This window comes from Chenopodium quinoa, unplaced genomic scaffold (assembly GCF_001683475.1).
Source record: "Chenopodium quinoa cultivar QQ74 unplaced genomic scaffold, ASM168347v1, whole genome shotgun sequence".
NCBI classification, from domain to species: domain Eukaryota; kingdom Viridiplantae; phylum Streptophyta; class Magnoliopsida; order Caryophyllales; family Amaranthaceae; genus Chenopodium; species Chenopodium quinoa.
The window spans coordinates 644,406-669,356 of NW_018743942.1; the positions used below are offsets into that span (position 1 = coordinate 644,406).

Here is a 24,951-nt window from a genome sequence, read left to right on the forward strand (position 1 = left end):
ACTACCCTGGAGGAACAGTAACCTTTGGGGATAATAAGAAGGGCGAGATCATTGGAAAAGGCAAAATTGGAAGATCAAAATCTCATTCCATTGATAATGTGTTCCTGGTCGAGGGCTTAATGCACAATCTGCTCGTTATATCACAGTTCTGTGATAAGGGAAACTCTGTAAGTTTTACTTCTGACTCTTGCAACATCATCAACAACAAGTCAGGAAAGGTTGTTCTAGAAGGAACAAGAAGAGGGAACACTTATACAGTTGACCTCAACTTAATCCTAAGGAACAACCTTACATGTCATCGTGTTGTTTAAGATGATTCCCTGCTATGGCATAAACGTTTTGGACATGCTAGCTTTTCATTACTAGACAAGCTGAGGTCAAGGAACTTGGTTGTGGGACTTCTTATAAACAAGTTCCTACATAACAAAGTTTGTGATGCATGTGTGAAAGGTAAGCATGTTCGTTCATCTTTTAAATTGAAGAAAATGGTAATCACTACAAAGCCTTTAGAATTAATCAATATGGATTTGTGTGGTCCCATGAGAATTCAAAGCAGGAGTGGCAAGAAATATGTTTTGGTTATTGTTGATGATTATTCTAGATTCACTTGGGTTATTTTTCTTGCTAGTAAAGATGAAACTTTTAACGAGTTTGTTGCTTTTTCCAAGAAAATACAGAAAATCAGTGGTCACTCTATAGTCCATCTCAGATCAGATCACGGAACTGAATTTGAGAATTCAAGATTCGATGAGTTTTGCAAGGAAAATGGCATGAATCATAACTTCTCAGCTCCAAGGACTCCCCAACATAATGGAGTTGTAGAAAGGAAGAATCGAACCCTTGAGGAAATGGCTAGAATGATGTTGATTGCAAGTGGATTGCCAAGGAACTTCTAGGCTGAAGCCGTGAATACAACATGTTGCATCCTTAATAGGGTAACAATCAGAAGTATCATCAACAAGACTCCATATGAACTATTCAGGGGAAGGAAGCCAAACATATCTCATCTTTGAGCCTTTGGTTGTAACTGCTTTGTACATAATAATGGCAAGAAAAACCTAGGGAAATTTGATGAAAGATGTGAAGAGGCCATATTTCTAGGATATACCTCTGATAGCAAAGCTTATAGAGTTTACAATAAAAGCTCAATGTGTGTTGAGGAAAGCATTCACATAATCTTTGATGAAGTTAATCAGTTTGTGAGGGTGCAAGAACAAGAAGATGATAATGATTTTGAAATTGGATTGATAAGAGACATGGATGAAGAAGAGACTCAGAAGCAAACCAAAGAAAAGCAGCCTGCTCCAGAAGAGGATCATCAAGAGAATAAAGAAGTTCCTCAACCAGATGTACAGGTGAATGAGGAACTAGCAGAAGAATCAGAAGGAACGGAACCAGAAGCTCCTCAAATTGGAGTTCTAGCAAGGGAATTTCAACCTAGGCCGTTCAAATATCAAGGTTCACATCCAACTGATCTCATTATCAGTGATATAGGAAAAGGAACTCAAACAAGATCGCAAATGAGAAACTTATGTGCGTTCCATGCATTTCTGTCCATCCTAGAGCTAAGAAATCATCAAGAAGCCTTGGGAGATGCTGATTGGATAGTGGCCATGCAAGAGGAACTCAATGAGTTTGAAAGGAACAAAGTCTGGCACCTTGAGCCAAAGCCCAAGGGTAAGAAAGTTATTGGGCTCAAATGGGTGTTTTGGAACAAACTTGATGAACATGGAAACATAGTAAGGAATAAGGCTAGATTGGTTGTGAAGGGCTACAACCAACCGGAAGGTATTGATTTCGATGAAACCTTTTCTCTTGTAGCTAGATTAGAAGCTATTAGAATCCTAGTAGCTTTTGCTTCTTTATGGGTTTCAAACTCTATCAAATAGATGTGAAATGTACTTTTCTTAATGGTTTCTTAAATGAGGAGGTGTTTGTTGAACAACCTCCAGGTTTCGAAAATCCTAAATTTTCAAATCATGTTTTTAAGCTTGATAAAGCTCTCTATGGGCTTAAACAAGCTCCTAGAGCCTGGTATGAAAGGCTTTCAAAGTTCCTATTGAAAAATGATTTCAAAAGAGGAAAAGTAGATAAAACTCTTTTTCTTAAATCTCGATGAACTGATTTGTTAGTTGTACAAATCTATGTAGATGATATTATATTTGGTGCTACTAACAATGGTTTATGCAAGTACTTTGCTGAGCTAATGGGTGGTGAATTTGAGATGAGCATGATGGGTGAATTAAATTTCTTCCTTGGACTTCAAATAAAGCAAACAACTGAAGGAATAATGATTCACCAACAGAAGTATGTCAAGGAACTTTTAAAGAAGTACAACATGGAGAATGTCAAGACAAATCACACACCTATGGGAACAGCAACAAGACTTGATGAGGATCCACAAGGAACAAGTGTGGATCAACCCTTACATAGGTATGATTGGTTCATTGCTATATCTAATAGCCAGTAGGCCTGACATTTCTTTTAGTGTTGGATTGTGTGCTAGATTTCAGTTTAATCCTAAAGAATCACATCTAACGGCTGTTAAGAGAATTTTAAGATACCTCAAAGGAATAGATGACCTGTGTCTATTCTATCCTAGAAGTGATGACTTTATGCTTAGAGGATTCACAGATGATGACTATGCTGGTAACTTGGTCAACAGGAAAAGCACCTCAGGTATGGTTCAGTTCCTTGGCTCTTGTCTAGTCTCTTGGGGTTCCAAGAAACAAAATATTGTTGCATTGTCTACTGCAGAGGCTGAGTATGTAGCAGCTGCTTGTTGCAAGTCCTTTGGATCAAACAACAGTTGCATGACTTTGGTATTAAATTTAATTGCATTACTATCTATTGTGATAACACTAGTGCAATTTGCATATCTAAAGATCCAGTCCATCATTCAAGAGTCAAGCATATTCATATAAGGCATCATTTCCTTAAGGATAATGTTGAAAAGGGTTTGATTAAATTAGATTTCTGCTAAACTGACAATCAAATTACAGATATTTTAACTAAACCCTTGAATAGAGAAAGGCATGAGAAGATGAGAATGGAACTTGGGATGATTAAGTTACACTAAGAAAAATGCATCAAGTTCCCTCAGGTATGAAACTCAAACACACGTGCTTAAACTATTGTATACTGTGCAAAAGTGTTATATGTTTAATTATATAGTTAAGACAGGTTGTGAGCAGGAGTAACATTTGCTAAAGGCATGTAAATTTGAAAGACATAGAATATGAATGTCCTAAATTGGTTGCATGAGCCTTGTTGAATTGTTCTGTGTAGCAAGTTGTATTTGTAAGTGATTTTTAATTGATAAAATTCAGGAGATAAAATTATTGTGTTTATCTAATTTTTCAAAATTCCAAATTCTTTTTATCTAAACACAAAATTCGGATGAATGCATCTAATATTCATCATTATCTTTTGTTCAAAAGAAGCCCGCTCACATTACTCTTTTAAAACACGGTTTGAGTTTCCCTAAGCAATAAATATAAAGGTTAAATCAACTTAATTCACCTCACCTTCCAAACGACACCTCACTTCTCCAATTTACCTCCACCATAAAAGATGTCAGCCTCACAAAAATTTACACCACACAAAAATTACCTTCTCTCTCATCACTCCGATCAAAACTACTCTCCAATGTCTACCTCTCCAAAAACCCAAATTGAAGCCGATACAAACATAAACCCTATCCCAGACATCACCATGGAAATTCTACCAGAAAACACTCCCACCAAAGTCCAAGAGCCACCAAAAGTCGAATCAACTACCGAATCTCGGTCTTCTCGCAAAAGGAAGTCCGATGACATGCAAGACGAAGAAGAAACTGCTCGGAACTAGGGGTCAATTACCGGGACAAGCCAGCAACTATGAAGAGACAAGAGAAAATTGGTGATCACTTCGTGACAGGTTTGGCACTTAATCTACCTTGGTGTAGATCTGTTAAGATTCATGAATTGTTAGATTTTCTTGAGTCACAAAATTAGGTGCATATGCTGAGTGAGTGTTTTAATCGAAGCTTGTACGTTGATGCTATGAAGGATTTTTGCAAAAGCTTTAAGTACTCTAAAGGTAGTATTCGTTGTTGTGTGTATGAGAAGGAAATTGAATTTGATGCGATGTATTTGGCCGAATTATTTGATGTGCCTAATACTGGTTATGATCTGTATTTTAAGAGCAATGTGATAAGGAACCCTCTTCCTGATGCTAATATTGATGAAATAGTGGAGTTTTTAGGAGGTGACCCTGAGGAAACCTATATAAACCACAATGACCTAACCCCTCTTGACAAAATCCTGTTAAAATTCGTCTTCAAGGACATAATCCTTTGCTCTCAAAAGAGAGATAGTGCCAACAAGCTTGATTTAGTCTTAATCTATTGCCTAGCCAAAAAGATTCAAATCAACTTTCCTTCCATCATGATCCAATATCTTTCCCACTATGTTCCAAAGAGATGGAAGGTGGGATATGGAAACCTACTTACCTATGTGTTTGAAAGTTTTGGTATCTTCTTTACTAATAAAGAACCCCTGCCCCTCAAAAACAGTGAATACATGCAGCCTATTTTTCTTGAAAACCATAAGATGAAGGTTGTGGATGGATGTTTTGAAGTTGTGTAGGAGGAAAAGGAGAGAAAGCCAAAGGAAGTAGGAGCACCATTTGAGGGGGAAGAAGAGAGGGCTACGAGGATAATTGAGGGAATGGTGCAGGATATTCAAGAAAATGAAGAGGAAGAGGAAAAGATGGTGGAAGAGGTCACTGAAATAGGGGGAAGGAAGAAGAGGAAAAGTTTGAGGTTGATGAAGAAAAAGGAGACCCCTGCACCTATCTGCATTGATATCACTGGGGTGCAGGATGATTTGCAGAAAATCACCAGCTCTCCTATTTCGGGCAAGTATGCATCATCTACAGGAACAGGTTTTGCAGCGTTCAGTTCCCTTCCAAAGGTTCCCAGCGAAGATGTGAAGGAGCTGAAGGATACGCTCCTTAAGGTGATGAAGGAACAAGAGCAGTCAAAGTTGAAGATGGAGGAATTGAAGAAGAGTGTGCTCACTCTGGATGTTGATGTCAAGAAGCTGGTGACGAGCACTGAACAAGGGAGACAGTCCATTGTCAAGGACATAGTGTCTCAAATTAACAAGAAGCTGGAGAATCTTGTTGTTGATGATGACCAGAGCATTGATTCCTAACCTGTTTTACCTTGTAGCCTTTATATGTTGATGAAACTCTTATTTTATTTTCTTTTAGGAACAATTTTTATTTTGGTCTATAATATTTTGGGCACTTTTTAAAATTTATTTTGGTAAACTTGCAAATTTGGTACATTTGGCCGATGTTTTAAATCGATTTTGGATGATTAATGTTTATGTATATTCTGCCTATATGCTTTATGAATGTTTTTTCTCTATGCATCCTTTTTGTCTTAACACTAGACCACTTGATGGTGCTGTGTTATGGTATACTATATGCTTGTATGTTGGTTTTTGATAATGCCAAAAGGGGGAAAAGATGCAAATTATCAAGGAAACTTAACCATTCTATAGTCTCTGTTCGAAATCTTCACAAGCTGCCTACTCTCTACAAGCAGGTATAATGTATATACAAGTTTTTCCTTAAGTTGTTTATTTCAGCATTGTTTTCATTTTCTTAGCATTAGTTCCCTTTCTGCATTGTAATTTTTTTTTTTGCATTTTCTTTCTTTTAAAATAAGTTGGATTATCTCTGTTTCCTTGTAAGTAAGTTTGGTTTGTTTGTCATCATCAAAAAGGGGAATATTGTTGGACTTAATGATTTTGATGATGACACAACCTCACTTGCTTACAGACGAATAAGAGCTTGATTGTTTAAGTGTGTGATCAGATGCAATGACTAGGAGAATTAAGTGTCGTGCAAAGATATCATGAGGAACAAGAAATCCAGAAACAGAGTTATCAATAAAGAAGAGTTCCTGTGAAGGAACTGATGCTTTAGAAATGAAGACTTGAGAAGAGAAGGTTCCCCTCAGGGAACAGAAGCTTCAGAGAAGAAGCCTCACCAGAGAAGAGAAGTTCCTTCCAAGGAACAGGAGCCTCAGAGTAGAAGCTTCATCAGAGACATGAAGACTAAAATATATTTTTATATTCTAGGATTTATGTAAGTATAAGATATTAAATTGCACTCGAAAAAGTTGTGTGGAATTGATCTAAAAAGATAAAATTGTGCATGCCAGTTTTTAGGAAAGTGGTTAAGTCTTTAACGTTTATCTTTTTCTTAACCAAAAAGATATTTTTTTTTTATTTCTGATTTTCGAAAATATCTTTTGAGAAATAAAATCTCCTTGTTTTCCAAAACTTGCGGCCTAGTTCCCATGTTCTTCTTCGAGACATGGTCTTGCACATTGAGGAGTTCATGCTTCCATAAATTAAGGGACATGATCTTCTTAGTGGGTTGGAGTAGTGGTGTAATGGTGTTGCTGCACAAAGATGATTTTCCAATGCGTTTATTACTCTATAAATAGCTCATAATTTCTGTTGGAAAATCTCACCTTTGCTCACATAAGTTTTCTAGCTTTTAATTCGAGTCAAGTGTCAATTCCACATAATTAATATAGAGTGTTCTTGTGTTCTTATGTTCTTATACTAGAGTTTTATTTTTCTTTCGGGTTGTAATTTGGGGAATGGGGAAGTTTGAGTGAATTTCTGTGTATGAGAAAGAGAAGTGAGAAAGAGAAGAGAAAGAATAGAGAAAGAGAAGAGAGAAGAGAGAAGAGAGAAGTGAGAAGAGAGAAAGAGAAGAGAAGAGTAACAAGTTGGGTGACTTGTTTCTCGGGGTTTCAAGTTCGTTGAGGAACTTGAAGTTTGATTCTTTAGTTTGTAATAGGACCATTTGCCCTATTCTAGTGAAGATTCTTTTCCCAAAATCCCAAGTGGTCGTGGTTTTTCTCCTTGTTAGGGCCAAGGAGTTTTCCACGTAAAAATCTCTCTTGCATCTTTTAGTTCCTTCGGTTTATCTTTCTATTCCTTTAGCTTACTTAGTTTTAATTCCGCAAAAAGTTTGGCTAAACTCTTATACTAAAATTCAACCCCCCCTTCTTGTAGTATTCATTGAAACAACAGAAGCCTAGTGTTGGAAATCCCTAATCAATGAGCCAATCCCCAATGGTTAAAGTGTGCTATGATTATGCATGATGCAATGTTGCTTGTTTGATTTTTACTTTTGTTAAAAAGGAAGATATTATGCATTCGAATCTCACTCTCTAACTAGATATTATCCAAGTTAGTTCTCGTTACAACCCATAGGCAACCTAGTGTTGGAAACCTTGGATCATAATTAAGAACTAATCTTGTAACCTCTAAGTCCCAAGTGGAGTTGCCACTGTAAGGAGGGTGTTCCCATCGTAGGAGATCCTTCCTTAGATGCCCATGGCCCTTTAAAATCCTAGGACTTTACACTTGTTAGGGTGTATTAGGATTTGAATTCCTGACTGTTTGGGAGACCTTGAATTAGAAATGATACTGTCATCACGCTTTTTTGTAAGAAACAAGTAGGAGTCGCCAATGAGTTTTGGGAAAACTTATAAACCTCGTTCATGCCTTTCTCCCGTGTGGAGTTCATGGGATAATTAGCACAAATTGTAAGTTTACCCATGCCCAAATTGTTCTACATAAACTAGAAATGAGTTCGGGAGCGAGGGTACTAAGATAACTTTCCCTTTAGAGGGGAATCGCTATCTTAGCCCTAGTACGGCCTCTACTAGCTCTTCCTTTTTCACAATTTCATTACCAAACAATATATGCAACGTGATACCTAAAAACTAAGTTAGTTGACTTTATTTACAAGCGTCAATCACGTAGGAAGTACATTGCAAAAGTCGTTATTCTTATTTAATCAATATTCGTGAAAAGAACAAAATAAATAATATTCGCCTTCTCTTAAGTGATAAAACACATTTAATTATCAAATTCTATTCTTGATTAACAAAACAATATTATGTGAATTAATTAATTAAAAGTTTGTTTAAAGTGATCAATCAACACTATTTATTCAATTAAAGTTATTTAAACAATAAAAGAAAAGTGATTTATCTAAGTGCTCAGGAAACTAACCATTCTTCTTTATATGCTTAGATCTCCGTCTTGGATGTGTATGGACCTTCTTCCTTCTTTGTACCTCCAAGGGCTTCAATGGATTCAATTAGGGTTGAAGAGTAGTTGGGAAGAAAGAGGAAAAAGTAGTATGATAGTAAGAGGGTTTGAGAGAGATTAGGGTTTTCAAAATTAGGGGTTTAGAATTCTGATTTTTCTTTCCGTTTAGAGCTGAATGAAGACCCCTATAGACGTAGGAATCTAATTGTAATTGTTTTTAATTTTTTTTTTTAAAAGTAATTTTCGGATCGGATCGGAAATCCGATTTTTCAAATTTCGTGATCCGAATCCGATCCGAAAATTTTCGGATATCCGATTCGAATTATCCGAAATGTAAAAAATCGGATCGGGTATCCGAATTTTCGGATTGCATCAGTCGGATCGCGGATCGGATCAATCGGATCGAATTTTTTGCCCACCCCTAGGAATAAGGTGGTTTTCAAAGAAGGAGAAGGGAGGAAGTGGTGGAGTCGGCAGTTTTGATGGGGTCTGGGCCGGGGGTTGCGGCAGTTGGGTTTAGGATGTCGGTGGCTAGCTTTGGGCTATCGGAGGCTAGCTTTGGTGGTTCCAGTGGTGGGCTGGGATGGGTTAGGGTTTAGGGTTTTTTTATCTTTTTTTTTAACTTTTCTTTATTAAACAAATCACTGAATGACACGTTTTGACAGTGAGCCCCGCTAGCAATTCCATTTAAGAATCCGTTAGGTGGTGGTGAAATCAAATTTTTTTGATTTTTTTTTGTGGTGTTATAATAAAAGTTTGATATTTTATGGTGTTATAATCCATTTTTTGTGAAATTTAATGTGTTATTTTTTAATTTTTCAAAATAAATTTTATAATAATAAAAAAAAATCGAGACAAATGTAACATTCTACCTGACTATATATTTTCTTAGTTATAAGTCATCAAAGCTGGTCAAAGTGGAGTTTATGAATAGTATATAAGTCAAAGCGTTCCATATTATAAGAGAACAGAGGATGTATATTACAAAAGAGGGGAAAAGATAAAAGGGATCTTTGCCGTCAAATAGCTATGAGATTTTATCACATGACCTTTAAAACATGAGACCAAACCATTACCACTAAGACAAGAGCCATACATGATTATTACTTTGTCCGTTTTTTTAGTTACTTAAATTAGATGCATCATTTTCCTTTTAAACTAATAAATCATATATCTCTATATCTCTCCTACCAAATTGATTGCTCTGTTTATTTTTTCTCTTTTCTTTACTCCAAAAATTGTGTAGGAGTCCATGATAACAAAAGTGATACAAATAAAAAAAAATACAAACTAAGATTACTTTAAAAAGTTGAAATATGCAAATTAACTTAAACTTGGAAAATGGTCTAACCTTGTTAAAACAAACACCAATTGATTGAAGATAGTTGACATCATGTCTTCCATAAATTTTAACGATAGTGCCATCATCCCCTCCGGAATCTGGAGTTGAAAAACTGCAACTATGTCTAACATCTTTTTCTAGTCCGTATGGTCCGTATCCCCCCTCACATAAGTTGGTGTGTATTCTTAACGACGCGATTACATGATCATAGCTGTGCGCATAAATCCCACATCTGCCGCTTATTCGTGTTATATATTCATCAGGCTTCAGAGTAATCTGCACATCATATAACCATAATGAATGGATTTATATAAGCTAATTAAGTTGATTGATGATAAGGATGAAAACTTGAGACTAATTGAAGGAAATATTCTTTCTCAATATATGTTAAAATAACTCAATAGACTAAGACCAAGTATATCATTCTTCTGAATCATGCGTATATTATTGTAGCTGTACTTAGTACTTACCTTGGAACAGGCTCCGCCTCGGCCGCCAAACAATTTAGCAGTGGTTCTTCCATTACTATCTTCAAGTAAGAACCCAATTGAATCAACAATGAAACCGTAGTGAATAATAATTTCTTTGATACGCGCCCTTTCTTCAAGTATTACATTCCAATTTGGTGGACTATTGGAGCCAAATGACCCGTGCTTCTCAATTGCTTGCATCTTAAAGAACCTTATTACTAGATCGACGAAATACAGCTAGTCGTACACTCTTTACTCGTAAGGCTGATAACAAGAATTTAATAGACAAGAAACTATATGTATATTTTCAAATGCATATGCAGCTAAGATTTATACAAGCTAAATGATTAACATTAACATATTACGAAGTATATCATTGGGAAAGAAGCAAACTATAACCCCGTCGGATTTCAATGTCTAGTTAGAATGGAATCTAAACCTCATATCAATTTTTAACTGTTTGGTTTAATAAAATTAAACTCTCTCTGACCTTTTTTTTCTATTTTTTTTTTTGTTTTTTCACAATTGTTATACTACCTCCGGTCCAAATTATTCACAACTTTAGAATATTTTATATCTCACAAATAATATCCCAAAGTTGCGACTAATTTGGACCGGAAGTAGTACTAATTAAAGGCAAACACTAACTTTGATATGTGCTAGCCACGCGGTGTGGTCAACTAGCATGGGATTGCTCGGTTAGGGTTATAAAGGTTACCTTGTTATGGTTATAGGGGTTACACTTAAAGAAAACCCCATTTAACCTTCCTAATTAATTTTTCCCTAGAATAATATAACCTCTAAGTAAATAATGCACAAAAAACTACAATATAATTTATAAGAAATTAATCACATATTAATGGTTGTTGATTCCTTAGATGTTAATTTTCTAGATTTAATACCAGCTTAGCAATTAGACAGTATAATTACAAGTATATTACCGCATCTCTCTTTCTATTCCAACACATATATATATTTTTTCTTTTTAAAATTAATATTTTTTCAATTGCTATTTAAAATTTTCAAATTGCTATTTAAATTAAAGTAATTTTGTCATTTTGTATTTGCACAAAACCTGGGATATTTCTCGGAACACAAACTATTTAATAATTAAAGTTGGAAAATTGTTGACCATAGATTGTAAAATTGTTGAGTGAAGTTGGTAATATACTATATACCAATTATTGTTGATAGAAAGTTGTGAAATTGTTGATTGAAGTTGTGAAATAGGTAGTAAATTGGTTGATTTAAGTTGTGAAATTGTTCATTGAAGTTGTAAAATTGTTAAATTGTAAATTACTTAATGGGCATTGGGTAATGTGAAATAGTATATGTTAACATGGATATATTTTGGCTTTTTTTTTTTTTTGTAGTATTTTTGGAAATTAAAATTGTGTATCAAAAACATACAAAAATCATCTTATTCCTCCCCAAATTCAATTCTAATTGATGAGCCACCTTAAAATGGACCTCCATCATCTCAAATTGACATGTATTGTGTACACTCAACTTATTTTGAATTATGATACTTGATTTTACTATACATTTTGAAATTCCGAACCCTTAAGAGCAAATTCCTGGGTTTGCCACTGTTATCAATGTATGTTTTATCAACGACATCCGTTTTACCGACGCTTTTGGTTGTTGGTGGAAGAATCACCTACAATTTTAGTGGTTGCCGGCGTTTCTTGACCACTGATGACTATAGACCGTCGGAGCCAACAATGGTCGCCGACCATCAGCGTTGATACACCATTACGGCTATTGGTGGGGGAATCACCTACAAACACACTATCTAAAAACAAGAACAATATTTTGGATCTCCAAAATAGAATAACAGGATTTATATTATGGGATGGAGGGAGTAAATTTTATTTATAGCCAATTAAATAAAAGATTATAAATTCTTTTAGAATTAAATAATGGCCACACAACCAAAATTGGTGAATGAAACTTTACAGTTTAAATTAATTAAAAAGAAAATGTTATATTCTTAGATTACCAAAATTGGTGATGAGATTTTACAAAGTATTATCTTTTGATATTAGAGATTTTATCTAAATACATAGCGAATGAGAGAAAATTCACAATTTATTCTAAAATAAAATTATTAAAAGATATATAGCATATAGCATTGTCAAATTTCAAACCAAAACTGTTTAACTGTCTGAAGCCAACCAACCAAATGAGAACCGAACTGATTAAAAACCGATTTTTTTCACTTGGTATATCATTGGTCTTTCAACAAATTTACTCATTTTTATTTATATATATTTATTCACTTTATTTTATTTTTATTTTAATTTACCCTTTATATCGTGTAACCTTTCAACCTTAGCTTTCTCAATACTAGGGATTCCAACACGCGTGATGCGCAAGGTATAACTAGCCCTTTGAGAAGAATTATTACCAATATTCTTTATGGCTTATGCATGTTTATATAATATTTTATTAAGATTATTTGCATATATTGACGATAAATAATGTGTTGGATGTTGTGTAGTTGTGCAATTTTCTAAAATTTAGTTGAACTACTTTGATTTAGTGATTAACAAGTAAAAATATATCGAGTTCAATGTAGAAATATAAATGTCTAATAAGGTATAAATAGGAAAATTAATATAAAAAGAAATAGAGAGAGTAAAAGATGGGTTTAAATAGGGAAATTCCCTGTTTCTCATGGTGAGAAACGAAATTTGTTTCTCATGGGGGCATTTTCGTAAGTAAATCAACAACTTTTTCAATATTGTGGGCTCCACAGTTGAATAAAGTTGAAAAAGTTGTTGATTTATTCACAAAAATGCCACCATGAGAAACGAATTCGTTTCTCATCATGAGAAACTGGGGGAATCCTCGTTTAAATATTAAGAAACGGATATTTTTATGGATATAAGATTGATTTAAATATAAACTCTCCACCATTAAGAATGTGTTCTTTGATGCAGAGTCCAAGCGCGAGCTATCTAAAGTGTCACAAGCTTATATTGAGGACCTCAAGGCTGCTGTTTATGATGCTGATGATCTATTTGATGAGTTTCGCACTCTTGCGGAGCTCAAGTTGCTTAGGCCAGAAAGCAAGGGTGCAAAGTTTTCTAACAAGGTACGTTCGTTCTTTTCGTCTAAGAACCAAGTGGGTCAGGCCTATAGAATGTCTCGCCAGGTTAAGGAGATTAAGAAAAGGTTAGATGCTATTGCTGGTGACCATAAAAAGTTCGGGTTTGATGTTGATTACAAACCTATTAGTAGGAGAAGGGAGGAAACATGTTCTTATATTGATGCAAAGGATATTATTGGGAGGGATGATGATAAGAAAGCGATAATAGATATTTTACTGGATCATAATAATGATGATGAAGAATGTTGTTTCTTGACGATAGTGGGAGTTGGAGGGTTGGGAAAAACAGCTCTCGCTCAACTTGTGTATAATGATGAAATGATTAAGAAAGAGTTTCCGACTTTGAGGTTGTGGGTTTGTGTATCCGATCAAGACGGAGAGGAATTTGATTTGAAAGCAATCTTATGTAAGATTTTAGAGTTAGTTACTGGTCAAAAATTTGACGGTACTTCTTCAATGGAATTTGTTCAAAATCAATTTCAAGAGAGATTAAGAGGGCAGAAGTACTTCCTTGTGCTTGATGATGTATGGAACGAGAATCGTAAGAAGTGGCTTAATTTGAAAAAATTCTTGACGTTGGGGCAACTAGGAAGTAGGGTTGTGGTCACCACACGTTCGGAGATGACAGCTACAGTCATTGGGGATAAACATGTCTATAGGTTAGATGGCTTGTCCGACGAAGATTCGTGGCGCTTATTTGAGATGTCTGCATTGGATGGAGAATGTGAGCATGAAAATTTTCAATATTTATCTGAGATTGGGAAGAAGATTGTCGAAAAATGTTATAACATTCCTCTTGCTATAAAAGTGGTAGGAAGTTTGTTATATGGTCAGGATATTAGTATGTGGCACTCTTTTGAACAGAGTGGATTAAGTGAAATCAGAAATGGTGAAAATGAAATTATGTCCATTCTGAAGCTTAGTTACCACAATCTCAGTCCTTCATTGAAAAGTTGTTTTAGCTACTGTGCAGTGTTTCCCAAGGATTTTACGATAAATAAAGTGACATTGATTAGCCTCTGGTTAGCACAAGGGTATATAATGCCATTAGATGGAGGTCAAAGTATAGAAGATGCTGCAGAAGAACATTTCTTCATCTTGTTGCGGAGATGTTTTTTTCAAGATTTAGCAAAAGATCAGTATGGTCATGTTCGGTCAGTGAAGATACATGACTTGATGCACGACGTTGCTCAAGAGGTGGGAGGGAATGAATTTTGTGTTGTGATGAGTTCTATTACGAACAACTTCAGGGATAAAACACGTCATGTGTCTTTTGTTGGTGAGGTATACATAGAGAACTCTTTAGCTAACCCAAATTGCGATCTTTTATTCATCTCAATGAATATCGTAATTTTGTGGTTAAAAAAGTCAACTGGAGATGCTTAAGGGTGTTGGAGTTGCAAAATTTAGGAGTTAAAAGTTCACTTGAGTCATTAGGCTTGCTGCTGCATTTAAGGTATCTTAGTCTGTTTGAAAACGAATTTGAGGTACTCCCAGATTCAATTGTAAAACTTTATAATCTTCAGACGTTAGTTTTAGGTGGGTGTAAAAATTTGAGGGAGTTGCCTAAAGATTTTAGCAAACTAGTAAACCTTGGGCATTTAGATTTAAGATATTGTAACATGCTAACTGGTATGCCTTTTGGCATGAATAAGTTGACTAGTCTTGCAATACTTCCATTGTTTGTGGTAGGAAAGGGGGAGAAATATTCAAGAGAGAAACAATTTAATTGGGAGTTGAAGGATTTAGAAGCCCTCAAGAATTTAAAAGGCGGCCTTCATATCAAATTTGGTGACAACAATGTAAATTCGGAATGTGTCGATGATGAAGGAGGGCAGTACTTGATGAACACGAAGCATCTCTTAGAAATTGAAATCGAGTTTGAGGGTGTATTTCATGGATGTCTTGAGCCAGAAGTTGTGATGAAAGCGCTTGAGCCGCATTCAAATCTCAAGGGGTTGAAGCTGATCGACTATATGGGCACATCAATTCCATGGTGGGCAAGAGCAGAGCATAATTGGTCAATCTACCTCCCAAGCCTTGTCAAGATTGAGCTTACAATTTGTCCGAATTTGGAGTGGATACCTTCGTTCAGCAAGCTGCCTTATCTAAGATCACTGGTACTTTTCAGATTAGATAAGTTGGAGTATATGGAGGATGCAGGAAACATCACTAGCCACGACGAAGAAGATTTAACAACATTTTTCCCCTCGCTTAAATATCTTCAATTAAGTCATCTCAGATGCTTCAAAGGATGGTGGAGAGCGGATGAGTTGATCGTTGGTGATGATAGGAAATCGATATTCCCCTGTCTCTCTTCACTGAAAATCGAGTGGTGCCATAATTTGACGTCGTTTCCCCCTTATCCAAGGCTAGAAAAATTGGAGTTGCGCGGTAGCAGTGAATGGTTGGGAATGATATTAAACATGATAGACAAGGAAGGAAATGACAATGCTAGATTATCTTCCTTGCGAAGCTTGACTATTGAGGAATGCGAAAATCTCAGGAGACTTTCCGGGATTGAGAATTTTACTTCTTTGGAATCGCTACAAATATCCAGCAACAAACAAATGAGCATATGTGAAGACAAAGATGATGAGTATGGAGTGCCTTGGAAATCTCTTGATCGGAGTCTTCGTTCTCTTACATATCAATCCATCGAAGTATGAGGAGCTTACCAAATGGGATTCAGTACTTGACCTCTCTCCAAACCCTTCAACTTTGTTGGTGTGATAACCTCGAAGCCTTACCAGAATGGATAGATTGCTCATCTTCTCTTCAATCCCTGTCCATCAAATACTGTGAATCCCTCAAATCACTTCCTGAGTCGATGCGAAACCTCACGTCCCTTCAGAGACTTGATATAGCAGGTTGTCCATACCTCGAACAAGGATGCGAACAACTAAGCATGGACCAGCCAAAAATTAAGCACATTCCACACGTTGATATCGCAAGGTTAGTAATTCAACACGGTATAATTCATTGAATTTTGTTTTTTACATTATTAAAGAGCATGGAAATAACTTCTCAATACTGTCTATTACAACAATATTTGATGTCTCAATCTCCTGAATCACAGGTGGAGATAATTACAAAACATCAGCTTTTTGTTCAATTATACAAATGCGGCATTGGATATTCGCCGATATCTTAATTAAAATTTGGGTGTTTATCGAAAATTCCATTCTATATGGTTTGATGGATACATAGAGCTGGATGCAGGATGTGTTAAGCAGTGTGAAGTGCGTCTCTAACTAATAGAATTAGTAGTTTTGTAAGTTTGATTTGTTAAGCAATTAAGTGGGGCATATTATTAGGACTTTGTTTTTAGGTGTATTAGTTTTATATATATTGCTCTTGTACTTCGTAATTGACGATGAAGCAATATATCAGTATGTTAATGAAATTCTATATTGCTTCCTCTTCTATATTTATAATTTCAACAAAAGCCTTTAATACATTCTTTCTTGCACATTTACTCCAGTATTTCGTTTTCATTGATCTTATATGGCCAATTAGTCAAATTGGTATAAAAGTTAACACCCTTGTGACAAATTGGTATAAAAGTTATCGCCGGTGACAGATTGGTATAAAAATTAGCAAGTTGTGACAGATTGGTATAAAAGTTAGTCACCGGTGATATATTAGTATAAAAGTAAACCATGTGATGACACATTGGTATAAAAGTTTATTAGTGATGACATTTAACCATCTTTCTTGTTAGAAGAATAAGCGTATATTGTACAAATGATTATTCTTATTCTTGCTTGTAGCTTAAATGAGTTAAATCTATTGTTTTTCTTTACCTTTTTTTCTATTTATTTTTTTGCTTCAAATATTTAATTTAAATTATTTTGGACACTATTAAAAGCCCCAAAAAAAGTTAAAGAATAAAAAAAGGAAAATATAGATAAATATTCTTGATTATGCAGAATAAATAATCAAGAAAAAATACAAGATCAAACTCTTTGATTAAATATTTTCAAGATTATATCAAGCTTTTTTTTTCCGATATTCAATTTTATATAAGTATATTTGCTCCCAACTTCTTAAATATTACAACTTATTACATGCCAATTTTAACTCTTAAGACATTAAATTATATAAATTTCTCTTTCCATTCATTTGAGATATTTTTTTAATTCACAAATTATTTTTTTTTTATATTTTTCAATTATCTTAGGTGAATGAGCATGGATGAGAGAATTATTTAGCATAAAATGAGAATTAACAAAAAAAAAAAAAAAAAAACTTATTTGGCAAGATTAGAAGGGTGAAATGTTACAACTTATTAATTTTAATACCAATTTGTCGCAATTTGTTAACTTTTATACTAATATGTCGTCGGTGACTAACTTTTATACCAATATGTCGCCGACGATAACTTTTATACCAATATGTCACACGGGTGCTAACTTTTACTCTAATTTGGCTAATTGGCCAATCTTATATCTTCATTATGTTCAAGACTAGAGTGAAGTAATTTTATTTCCTGAAGTTTTGCAAAATTTCTATGTCAAAAGTCAATTAATGAACAGAAATGTTACCTTGTGCTTTCTCCATTTCAAGGATGTGACGAAGCTACTCTAATGTTCTTCTTCTTCTTCGTCTTCATCTTCTTACCAATGACCTTTGATGGGCGGTTTAGGGCTAAGTGGCCTTAACCGGGGGATCGTGGCCGTTTTGGCTTGGTTGGTTTTTGGGGCTGTTTAGGGTTGCGAGAAAGGGAGGGGGAGGGGATGCGCCGTCGGTCTGCCCTACCAGCGTTGGGTGAAGGTGGCAGTGGTGGGGCGGTAATGGCTGGGATTTTTTAGGTTTTTTTAAAAAAAAAAAAATCTTTTTTTGGCCAATAATAAAGTGATACGTGGCTTTATGGCCCCATTTATAAATTCTTGAACGAAATCAGTAAAGTGGTAATAAAATCAAATTTTCGAAAAATGTTATGGTGTTAAAATAAATTGTTTTATGGGGGTGTTAAAAACCATTTTGGGGTTTTTTGCTAGTGTTAAAATCTAAAATTTTCTTAATCCAAAGTTAGAATTATTTAAAGCGAAATCGTTAAAGTTGGGATTATTTTTACCGATTTTTCCATTTTTATATAAAACATGTAATACAATGACTTGGGGCAACGCTTGAGCCACCAACTATTTTAGTTTGAAAAGGAGAACTATGGGGTGTTACAACAAACCTCGCAAACAACAATTCAAGCAAACCAACGATAAATTCAAGCAAACCAACGATAAATTCAAGCAAACAATCCACAATCAATAATAATAATTAAATCCACCCTTAGATATAATCCACAATTTAACAAGTAATCCACCCAAGTATGATGATAGTTGGGGGCTTGGGGCCAACTCAACCTAAGGCTAAAGCCTCCTTTACGGTGTGTTTGGAATTTTGGATTGAATGAAATGGAGGGAAAGAAAATGGAGAGATAGGATATCTTTCATTTGAATAACAAATGAGGAAGGATGGTAATTGGAGAGGAAAGAAATGGAAGGATGGGAATTGGAGGGGAGAGAAATGGAAGGATTAAATTGTAGGAAATTGATCCCTCCAACAATAGAGAGATTTAGAAGGAAAACTCGTCATTCTTCCTTCCCCTTCCTTTCTCTCCCCTCCTATTCTCCTCCCTCCCCTTCTTTTCCTTCCACTTTCTTTATCCAAACACACTATTAAGCTAATTTCTTCTTGGCCTTGAGCTCTTGACTTTATAATTGACTTTAGGCCTCGGTTCTTTGACTCATGGCCTTTCTTTCGGCTCTCTTCACTTGGACTTGCCATGCTATCACTCAATGAACCAAGCACTTAATCATTGGACTCCATTTCTCTTACTCAACCTTGGCTTCAAATTCTCTCGGGTTCGATATTCGGATCCAAATCTCGATTGGTCTTATAATACAATCCAATCTCCGTAGTGGTCCCATATGCTCAAAAAATTGTCATGAAAAATGTAAATTCATACAAAATAATACTAACACTACAAAAACACTAGAAAATGCATAATATTAATAAAAATAACTCTAAGGAACACAAATGTGACAATGAGACGGCGGATATAATATTACTTCCTCCGATTCCTAATGTTAGTCTCATTTACGTATACCGATGCAAATCTTTAACCACAAGTATCTTTAATTTCAAACTAACAAGCAAAAATTAATAAATTACTCATTGAGACGAATAAATGTAACATTAGGAAATGGAAAGAGTACATAAAATAGACCCCCCACCTTCTCCTTCATAGCCACAATACAAGCCATGACCTTCATATGTTTCAACACTTGTAGGCTAATGGAGTATGCTTTCTAAAAGGTGATGAATGAAGGAAGCACTAGGAAAGGGTAAAAAACCGCAAAAGTAAAAGAAAAGAGGGAAATGTAATCCCACTGAGGTTTGTTTCATGAAAGTTGGAAGCTAGGTTAACTTCTTAATCTTGTGTTTAAAAAAGGAAAAAAAATGAAAAATATATATATATTTTTTTTCTAAATTATATCATACCTTAAATTTAAGTCTTTGTTGATGGACAAAGTTACTTTTCAAGCATATGGAGAGCATGGTTCGTGATGAGATTTTTTTCTCTCCTCTTTCATTTTCTAGCTCCTACTTGAACGCTTGTGATGTCACTTTGTAGCCACAAGCAATTAATTGTTATGTCACTTAGACGCTTATGATTTGAGCTTTGGGGGGAAGGGCATGGCTTGAATGTTAGTACCAACCATGTTAGTATCGCACGGGTTTGCCAGTTTGGAGTTAGTCTGCTCAATGCTCGTTCTTCGTCTTACAGTTTATGCTCTATTTACTTGTTTTCGAAAAACTTTGAGTCATTACATGCATGATTTTAGAGGGAACCATATACCAAGCTTCTTTTGGATAGTTAAACTTTGACTGCTTGTGGACAAGCTTGGCTAGTTAAGGGGGAGCTTGATAAGTGGAGTTTCGATTGGTAATTTAATATTTTTACTTAACTTTTGAAGCACTTTTTTCCCCTATATTTTAATCTTTTCTAACCTCCATTTCTATTACCTTCGTTGCATATTATTTGCAACGATTTGACATATAGTAGAGAGGAAAAATGTTTAATCGTTGCAAATAATATGTAACGGAGTTAGTATTTAATTTTCACTATTTTAGTCTTTTTCAGACTTGTATAATTTTGACCTATTTTCGGTGTTTTAGTGGTTAACTGGTTACCTTGAGTTGGCTTCGCCCTTTTTGCAAGTTTAACGATCAAATGCATGTCACAATCTCTCAAACACCTTTGAGAGCCTCTCCTACATTTTATTGTCTCCCTTATATGAAATTGTAGACCTTAGACCTTATTATTGTAATTTTCATTTTTATTCTCTAATCAATTAAAATTGGTAATTGGCATAAAAACTTCCTCTGACCCTCTTTTGTGATTTATCGGTAAGGAAAAATAAATTCATGTAAAATCTTGTTAGATTTGTCTCGATGTCTACTTTTCAAATATCAAATTTTTAAAATTTAACTTAACTATAATAAAATATATTAATGACCAAATTATTGCATCGGCAAGCGTGAAGTGACAAATAGTGCAATTAAGAAAAAAAAAATGGAGGAAGTAGTATTTAAACTCTCTTGAGTTCAACCATTCATCCCGTTCTTACACTTACTACTAGTTAGTGAAACCGAGTTTAGTTATTACTTGATAGATGAGCACACTCTATCCTAAAAAAAATAATAATAAATAAATAAATAAAAAGAATTAGGAGGCATATGCCATTTATAGAAAGAAAGCAAAGTGTGTTGAATAAATAAGAACTTTATAAGAGAAGTGTGTTAATTAAAAAGAACAATAATGAGAGTATTATATGTAATACCTTAAAATCAATTAAATTTTCTGTGTTCATGGGTGTAGTCATGTAGAATCGTAGATACGAGTAGCACATTATTAGATAACCGCGTAAATCTGTATTTCTATTTTTCTTGGTTGACCTTTTTTGCATGCGTCATAAAAATTTCTTAATCAAAAATTACTACAAATAAATAAGGGGAGTACTAAATGCAAGTACAATTCTACTTAAATGCAGAATAAGTTAATTTTTTTAAAATGATTATATTCCAATTTTGCCCTTGTTTTTATTTAATTATTTACACATTTAACTATATAATCATCACCACCGCTATTCAACCTTTCATCCTATTTAATATTCAATACTGTACAAATTCATGGACAATAATGAAGTGAACTACGACGATTTTTTTGAGGTATGAAAATTATGTGTTGTATTTTTTCTCCGCAAAATCTAATTATAGATGAGCAATCAAACAAATTATAATAAAATTTCCATATTATGCGATTTTATTGGGGGCATGTCAGGGTGTCAAGATGTGTTTCCGGGGGTCAATGGTACCCCCCAGATAAGATTTCCGGGGGTCAATGGCACCCCCCATATAAGATTTCCGGGGTCAAAAGTACCCCCCATATAGATTTTCGGGGTCAAAAGTACCCCCCTAGATAGATTTCCGGGGGTCAATGGCACCCCCCAGATAAGATTTCCGGGGTCAAAAGTACCCCCTGATAATATTTCCGGGGATAACCCTCGAAAAAATAAAAGAACGAAATATTATACATAGTATTAAAAAAAATAAGAACGAAATTACACATATAAATTACCTTAGATGGGAGACAAAATGAATGTGAAATTTGTGGGATTAGCAAAAATTTATGGGATTAGCAAAATGTCGTGGGATTAGTAAAGGTAGACCATAGAAATGGAAAAAATTTTAAGTTGAATTTTACGTTCAAGTTGAAATGGAATATTGAGTTCTAAAAATTGAATAAAGGGTATTTTAGTCTTTTATTATTTTCATATAAATAAATAAATCCTGCATTTAGGTTATTTTGTACTACATTTAGTACTTTTGATAAATAAAATGTAGAAAATTTTGTTAGAAACCACCTTTTTTTTTTTTGGTGAAAAACCAATTTAAATTTTGGATAATTTGTCAATTACTACCGCAAGTTAACACCACTTTGTAAATTACTAACGCAAATTAAAAAAAAAGTTGTGAATTACTACCGAAATTTTTTTTAAGATGTTGCGATTATTACCAAACTCCCATTAAACCCAACTATGACGTCATTATATCCCTTTAATCCGTGTTTGACCATGGTTAAGGGCTTTAACCAGCCCCCCCCCCCCAAAAAAAAAAAGAAAATGGATTAGGGATATAATGACGTCATGGTTAAGGGTTTTAACCATGGGTTAAAGTGATATAATGACGTCATAGTTGGGTTTAATGGAGGTTTGGTAGTAATCGCAACATCTTAAAATTTTTTGCGGTAATAATTCATAACTTTTTTAATTTGCGGTAGTAATTTATAAAGTAGTATTAACTTGCGGTAGTAATTGGCAAATTTTCCTTAAATTTTTTGTTGCAACGTACCCCCAATTGCCGGAATGTAAATTTAGACCATTTTTTCGGTGTTAACCTAGCTTACTGAACCCTAATTCCCCACCACCCCAATACACCACTGACCATCCCAATACCACCACTGACCACCCCAATACCAATACACCATCACTGAACAACCCAAAACCACCGACCACAGGTCGCCCACCCATTCACCCGCCCCAGTAGCAAAACCCACCAAGCCAAACCAATAGCAAAACTCACCCCAATCAATCGTGAAGTAGCTACCTACAACCCACCACCATAAAACCAATCCACTTCCCTTCAAAACCCCATATCTAAGCAGCGACTCCATGAGGAAAAAAGGGGTGGCGCCGATTGGACAAGTGAGAGAAAGGGCAGTGACTTGACAAGGGAGGGAAGGGAAGGGAAACAGAGAGAAGGAAATCAAAAGAGAAAATGTCATTAGGGGGAAATCGAAAGAGAGAAAATGTCATGTACGTAGCCGGAGTAAGTGGTCAACATCCACTTTCCGGCAGTTGGTGGCAAGTTGCAACAAAAATTTTAAAAGCAGTTTTTGAAAAAATTTCCTAAAACCTATAACAAAAGTCTATTATGAGGCAAAGTTAGTGTCATTGAGAGTAAAAATGTCGTTAGACTTAATATATTGAGTTTATTGTTATCGTATGCACATCAACTAAAGCAATAAAGCAAATTGGCGGCTTTGAAGAGGGGATTTTCTAAATACTTCCTATGTGGTTTTTTTAATTACATCAGTTTGCAAATTACAGACTCCTAGACAATTTTTAGAGATGAGAGAGATAGAGAGAATATAAAAATGAACCCATGCAATAGGAGAGATATAGAGAGTGTTTATGAACTAAAGGAAAGTGATGCAACTAATTTAAAACTTCCGTTTTAGGAAAGTGATGCTACTAAAAAAACCGGAAGAAGTAAAAGTGTTTGTCTACTTTAAATAGTTTGTTATTTTATGTCTAATTTCTGCATTTTCTAATGGTAACTACATGACTTATTGAGGTTTAGAGTCACTATAAACGAAGTTGCACATGAAATTTTATATTCCAAAAATCTCGGAGACATAGCTGATGCTAAAACGAAAATCTCAAAGGGGGTGGATATATTATCAGGCTTTTTAGGGAAAAAGAAAATGTAATCCGCCACTGACCACTAGATAAGTATTACAGAGTAGAAAGGGAGAGTAAATGATACATCACCAATACACCAATCAGAAACATCTTGACATATAAGGGCCTAATAATTTCATTTCAGTAAAAATAATTTTTAATCAGTAAAAATCGGTAACTTGAAAAAACAAATATAATTGACAATCAGTAAAAATAAGTTTTCATTGGTAAAATAAATTTCAGGCAATTTAATTAAATCTCATTTCAGCAAAAAGATTCAGTTTAATAAAAATAACAAAGTTAAACAAAAATAAGGTAAAGAGAATAGGGTCCAACTAAGAAAACTCAATTACCAAAACTACTAAAATCTCCCAACAAGAGAAAAGGAAAAAAGGGTGCACTACTTCACGAGTTTAGCAACATAAATGTAACAGTCTTAATTGAGAGCTGACGATCTGTTACATAAATTAAGGCTTAAAAGATACATGTTCTTTCTTTGCAGATTCAACTTATAGGAAATTGAAATGAAGAACACAACGGATATAATTAGAAGGCAAAAACACATTATTAGTTGGCGGAATAAAACGAGCATATGATGATACTTCAAGAACTCAAGAGTTTACTGTACTGTAGTTGTACAAATCATTCTTTGCCATAGGCTGAGTCACTTACAAAATGAGGTTCCATTTGCTTTAAAAGGGTTGCTAAAATACATTTCAACTTTCTATATCAGGCCAACATATTCAATGAACTTTTCTGGGTTCAGAGTCTGGCAGATTTTGTTGGCACATTACACATTTTTTTGTTGTGCGGCAGAATGAACACATATTTTTTTTGTTGTATCCACAAAGGATTGTGTTATCAGTTAGAATTTTTCGAAAATTGCAAGGGACTGTCCAACTATATTTTTAAATAAGATTATTTTTTGCCATTTTGGCTGTTAAAATTGGCAAGGGAAGCAAGGATAACATTCTCCATAAATAAGAATTATTTTGTCTCTCACATCTTTACTTCAATTTTGGCACAGAATGACCATATACATTTACACAGTAAAGAATTAGTACAATGACATGTAGGTGAAAAAATGTGTGAGCATTTGAATCAGAAATTGGTCAATTATTTGACAGTTACCATGATGAGTCTTAAAGATGGAGATGGGCCATCAAAGCAAGGAGTAATGAATTGAAGAGAAGGCTAGTGCCAGTGTGATGCTTACTTTAAAGTACAATTTTGCTATTTGGGTCACCGATTGGATCTTCAGATTCCACAAATAATGTCATTAAGATTTTGAAGGCAAAGTGAAGATAACAATTTGTTTTGTTATTGAATCTTTGAAGGCAAAGTTGTGGAGGTACTTGTGTCA

The 24,951-nt window shown here is 34.7% G+C and overlaps 1 protein-coding gene across 1 annotated transcript; it reads left to right on the plus strand.

Annotated features, from left to right (window-relative positions):
• Positions 1–12,533: 12,533 nt before the first annotated feature.
• On the plus strand, positions 12,534–15,728 carry LOC110688876 (putative disease resistance protein RGA3). Its single transcript, XM_021865635.1, has 3 exons — positions 12,534–12,545; positions 12,871–14,343; positions 14,586–15,728. The coding sequence occupies exons 1-3, from the start codon at positions 12,534–12,536 to the stop codon at positions 15,726–15,728; spliced, it is 2,628 nt and encodes an 875-aa protein (XP_021721327.1).
• Positions 15,729–24,951: the final 9,223 nt, after the last annotated feature.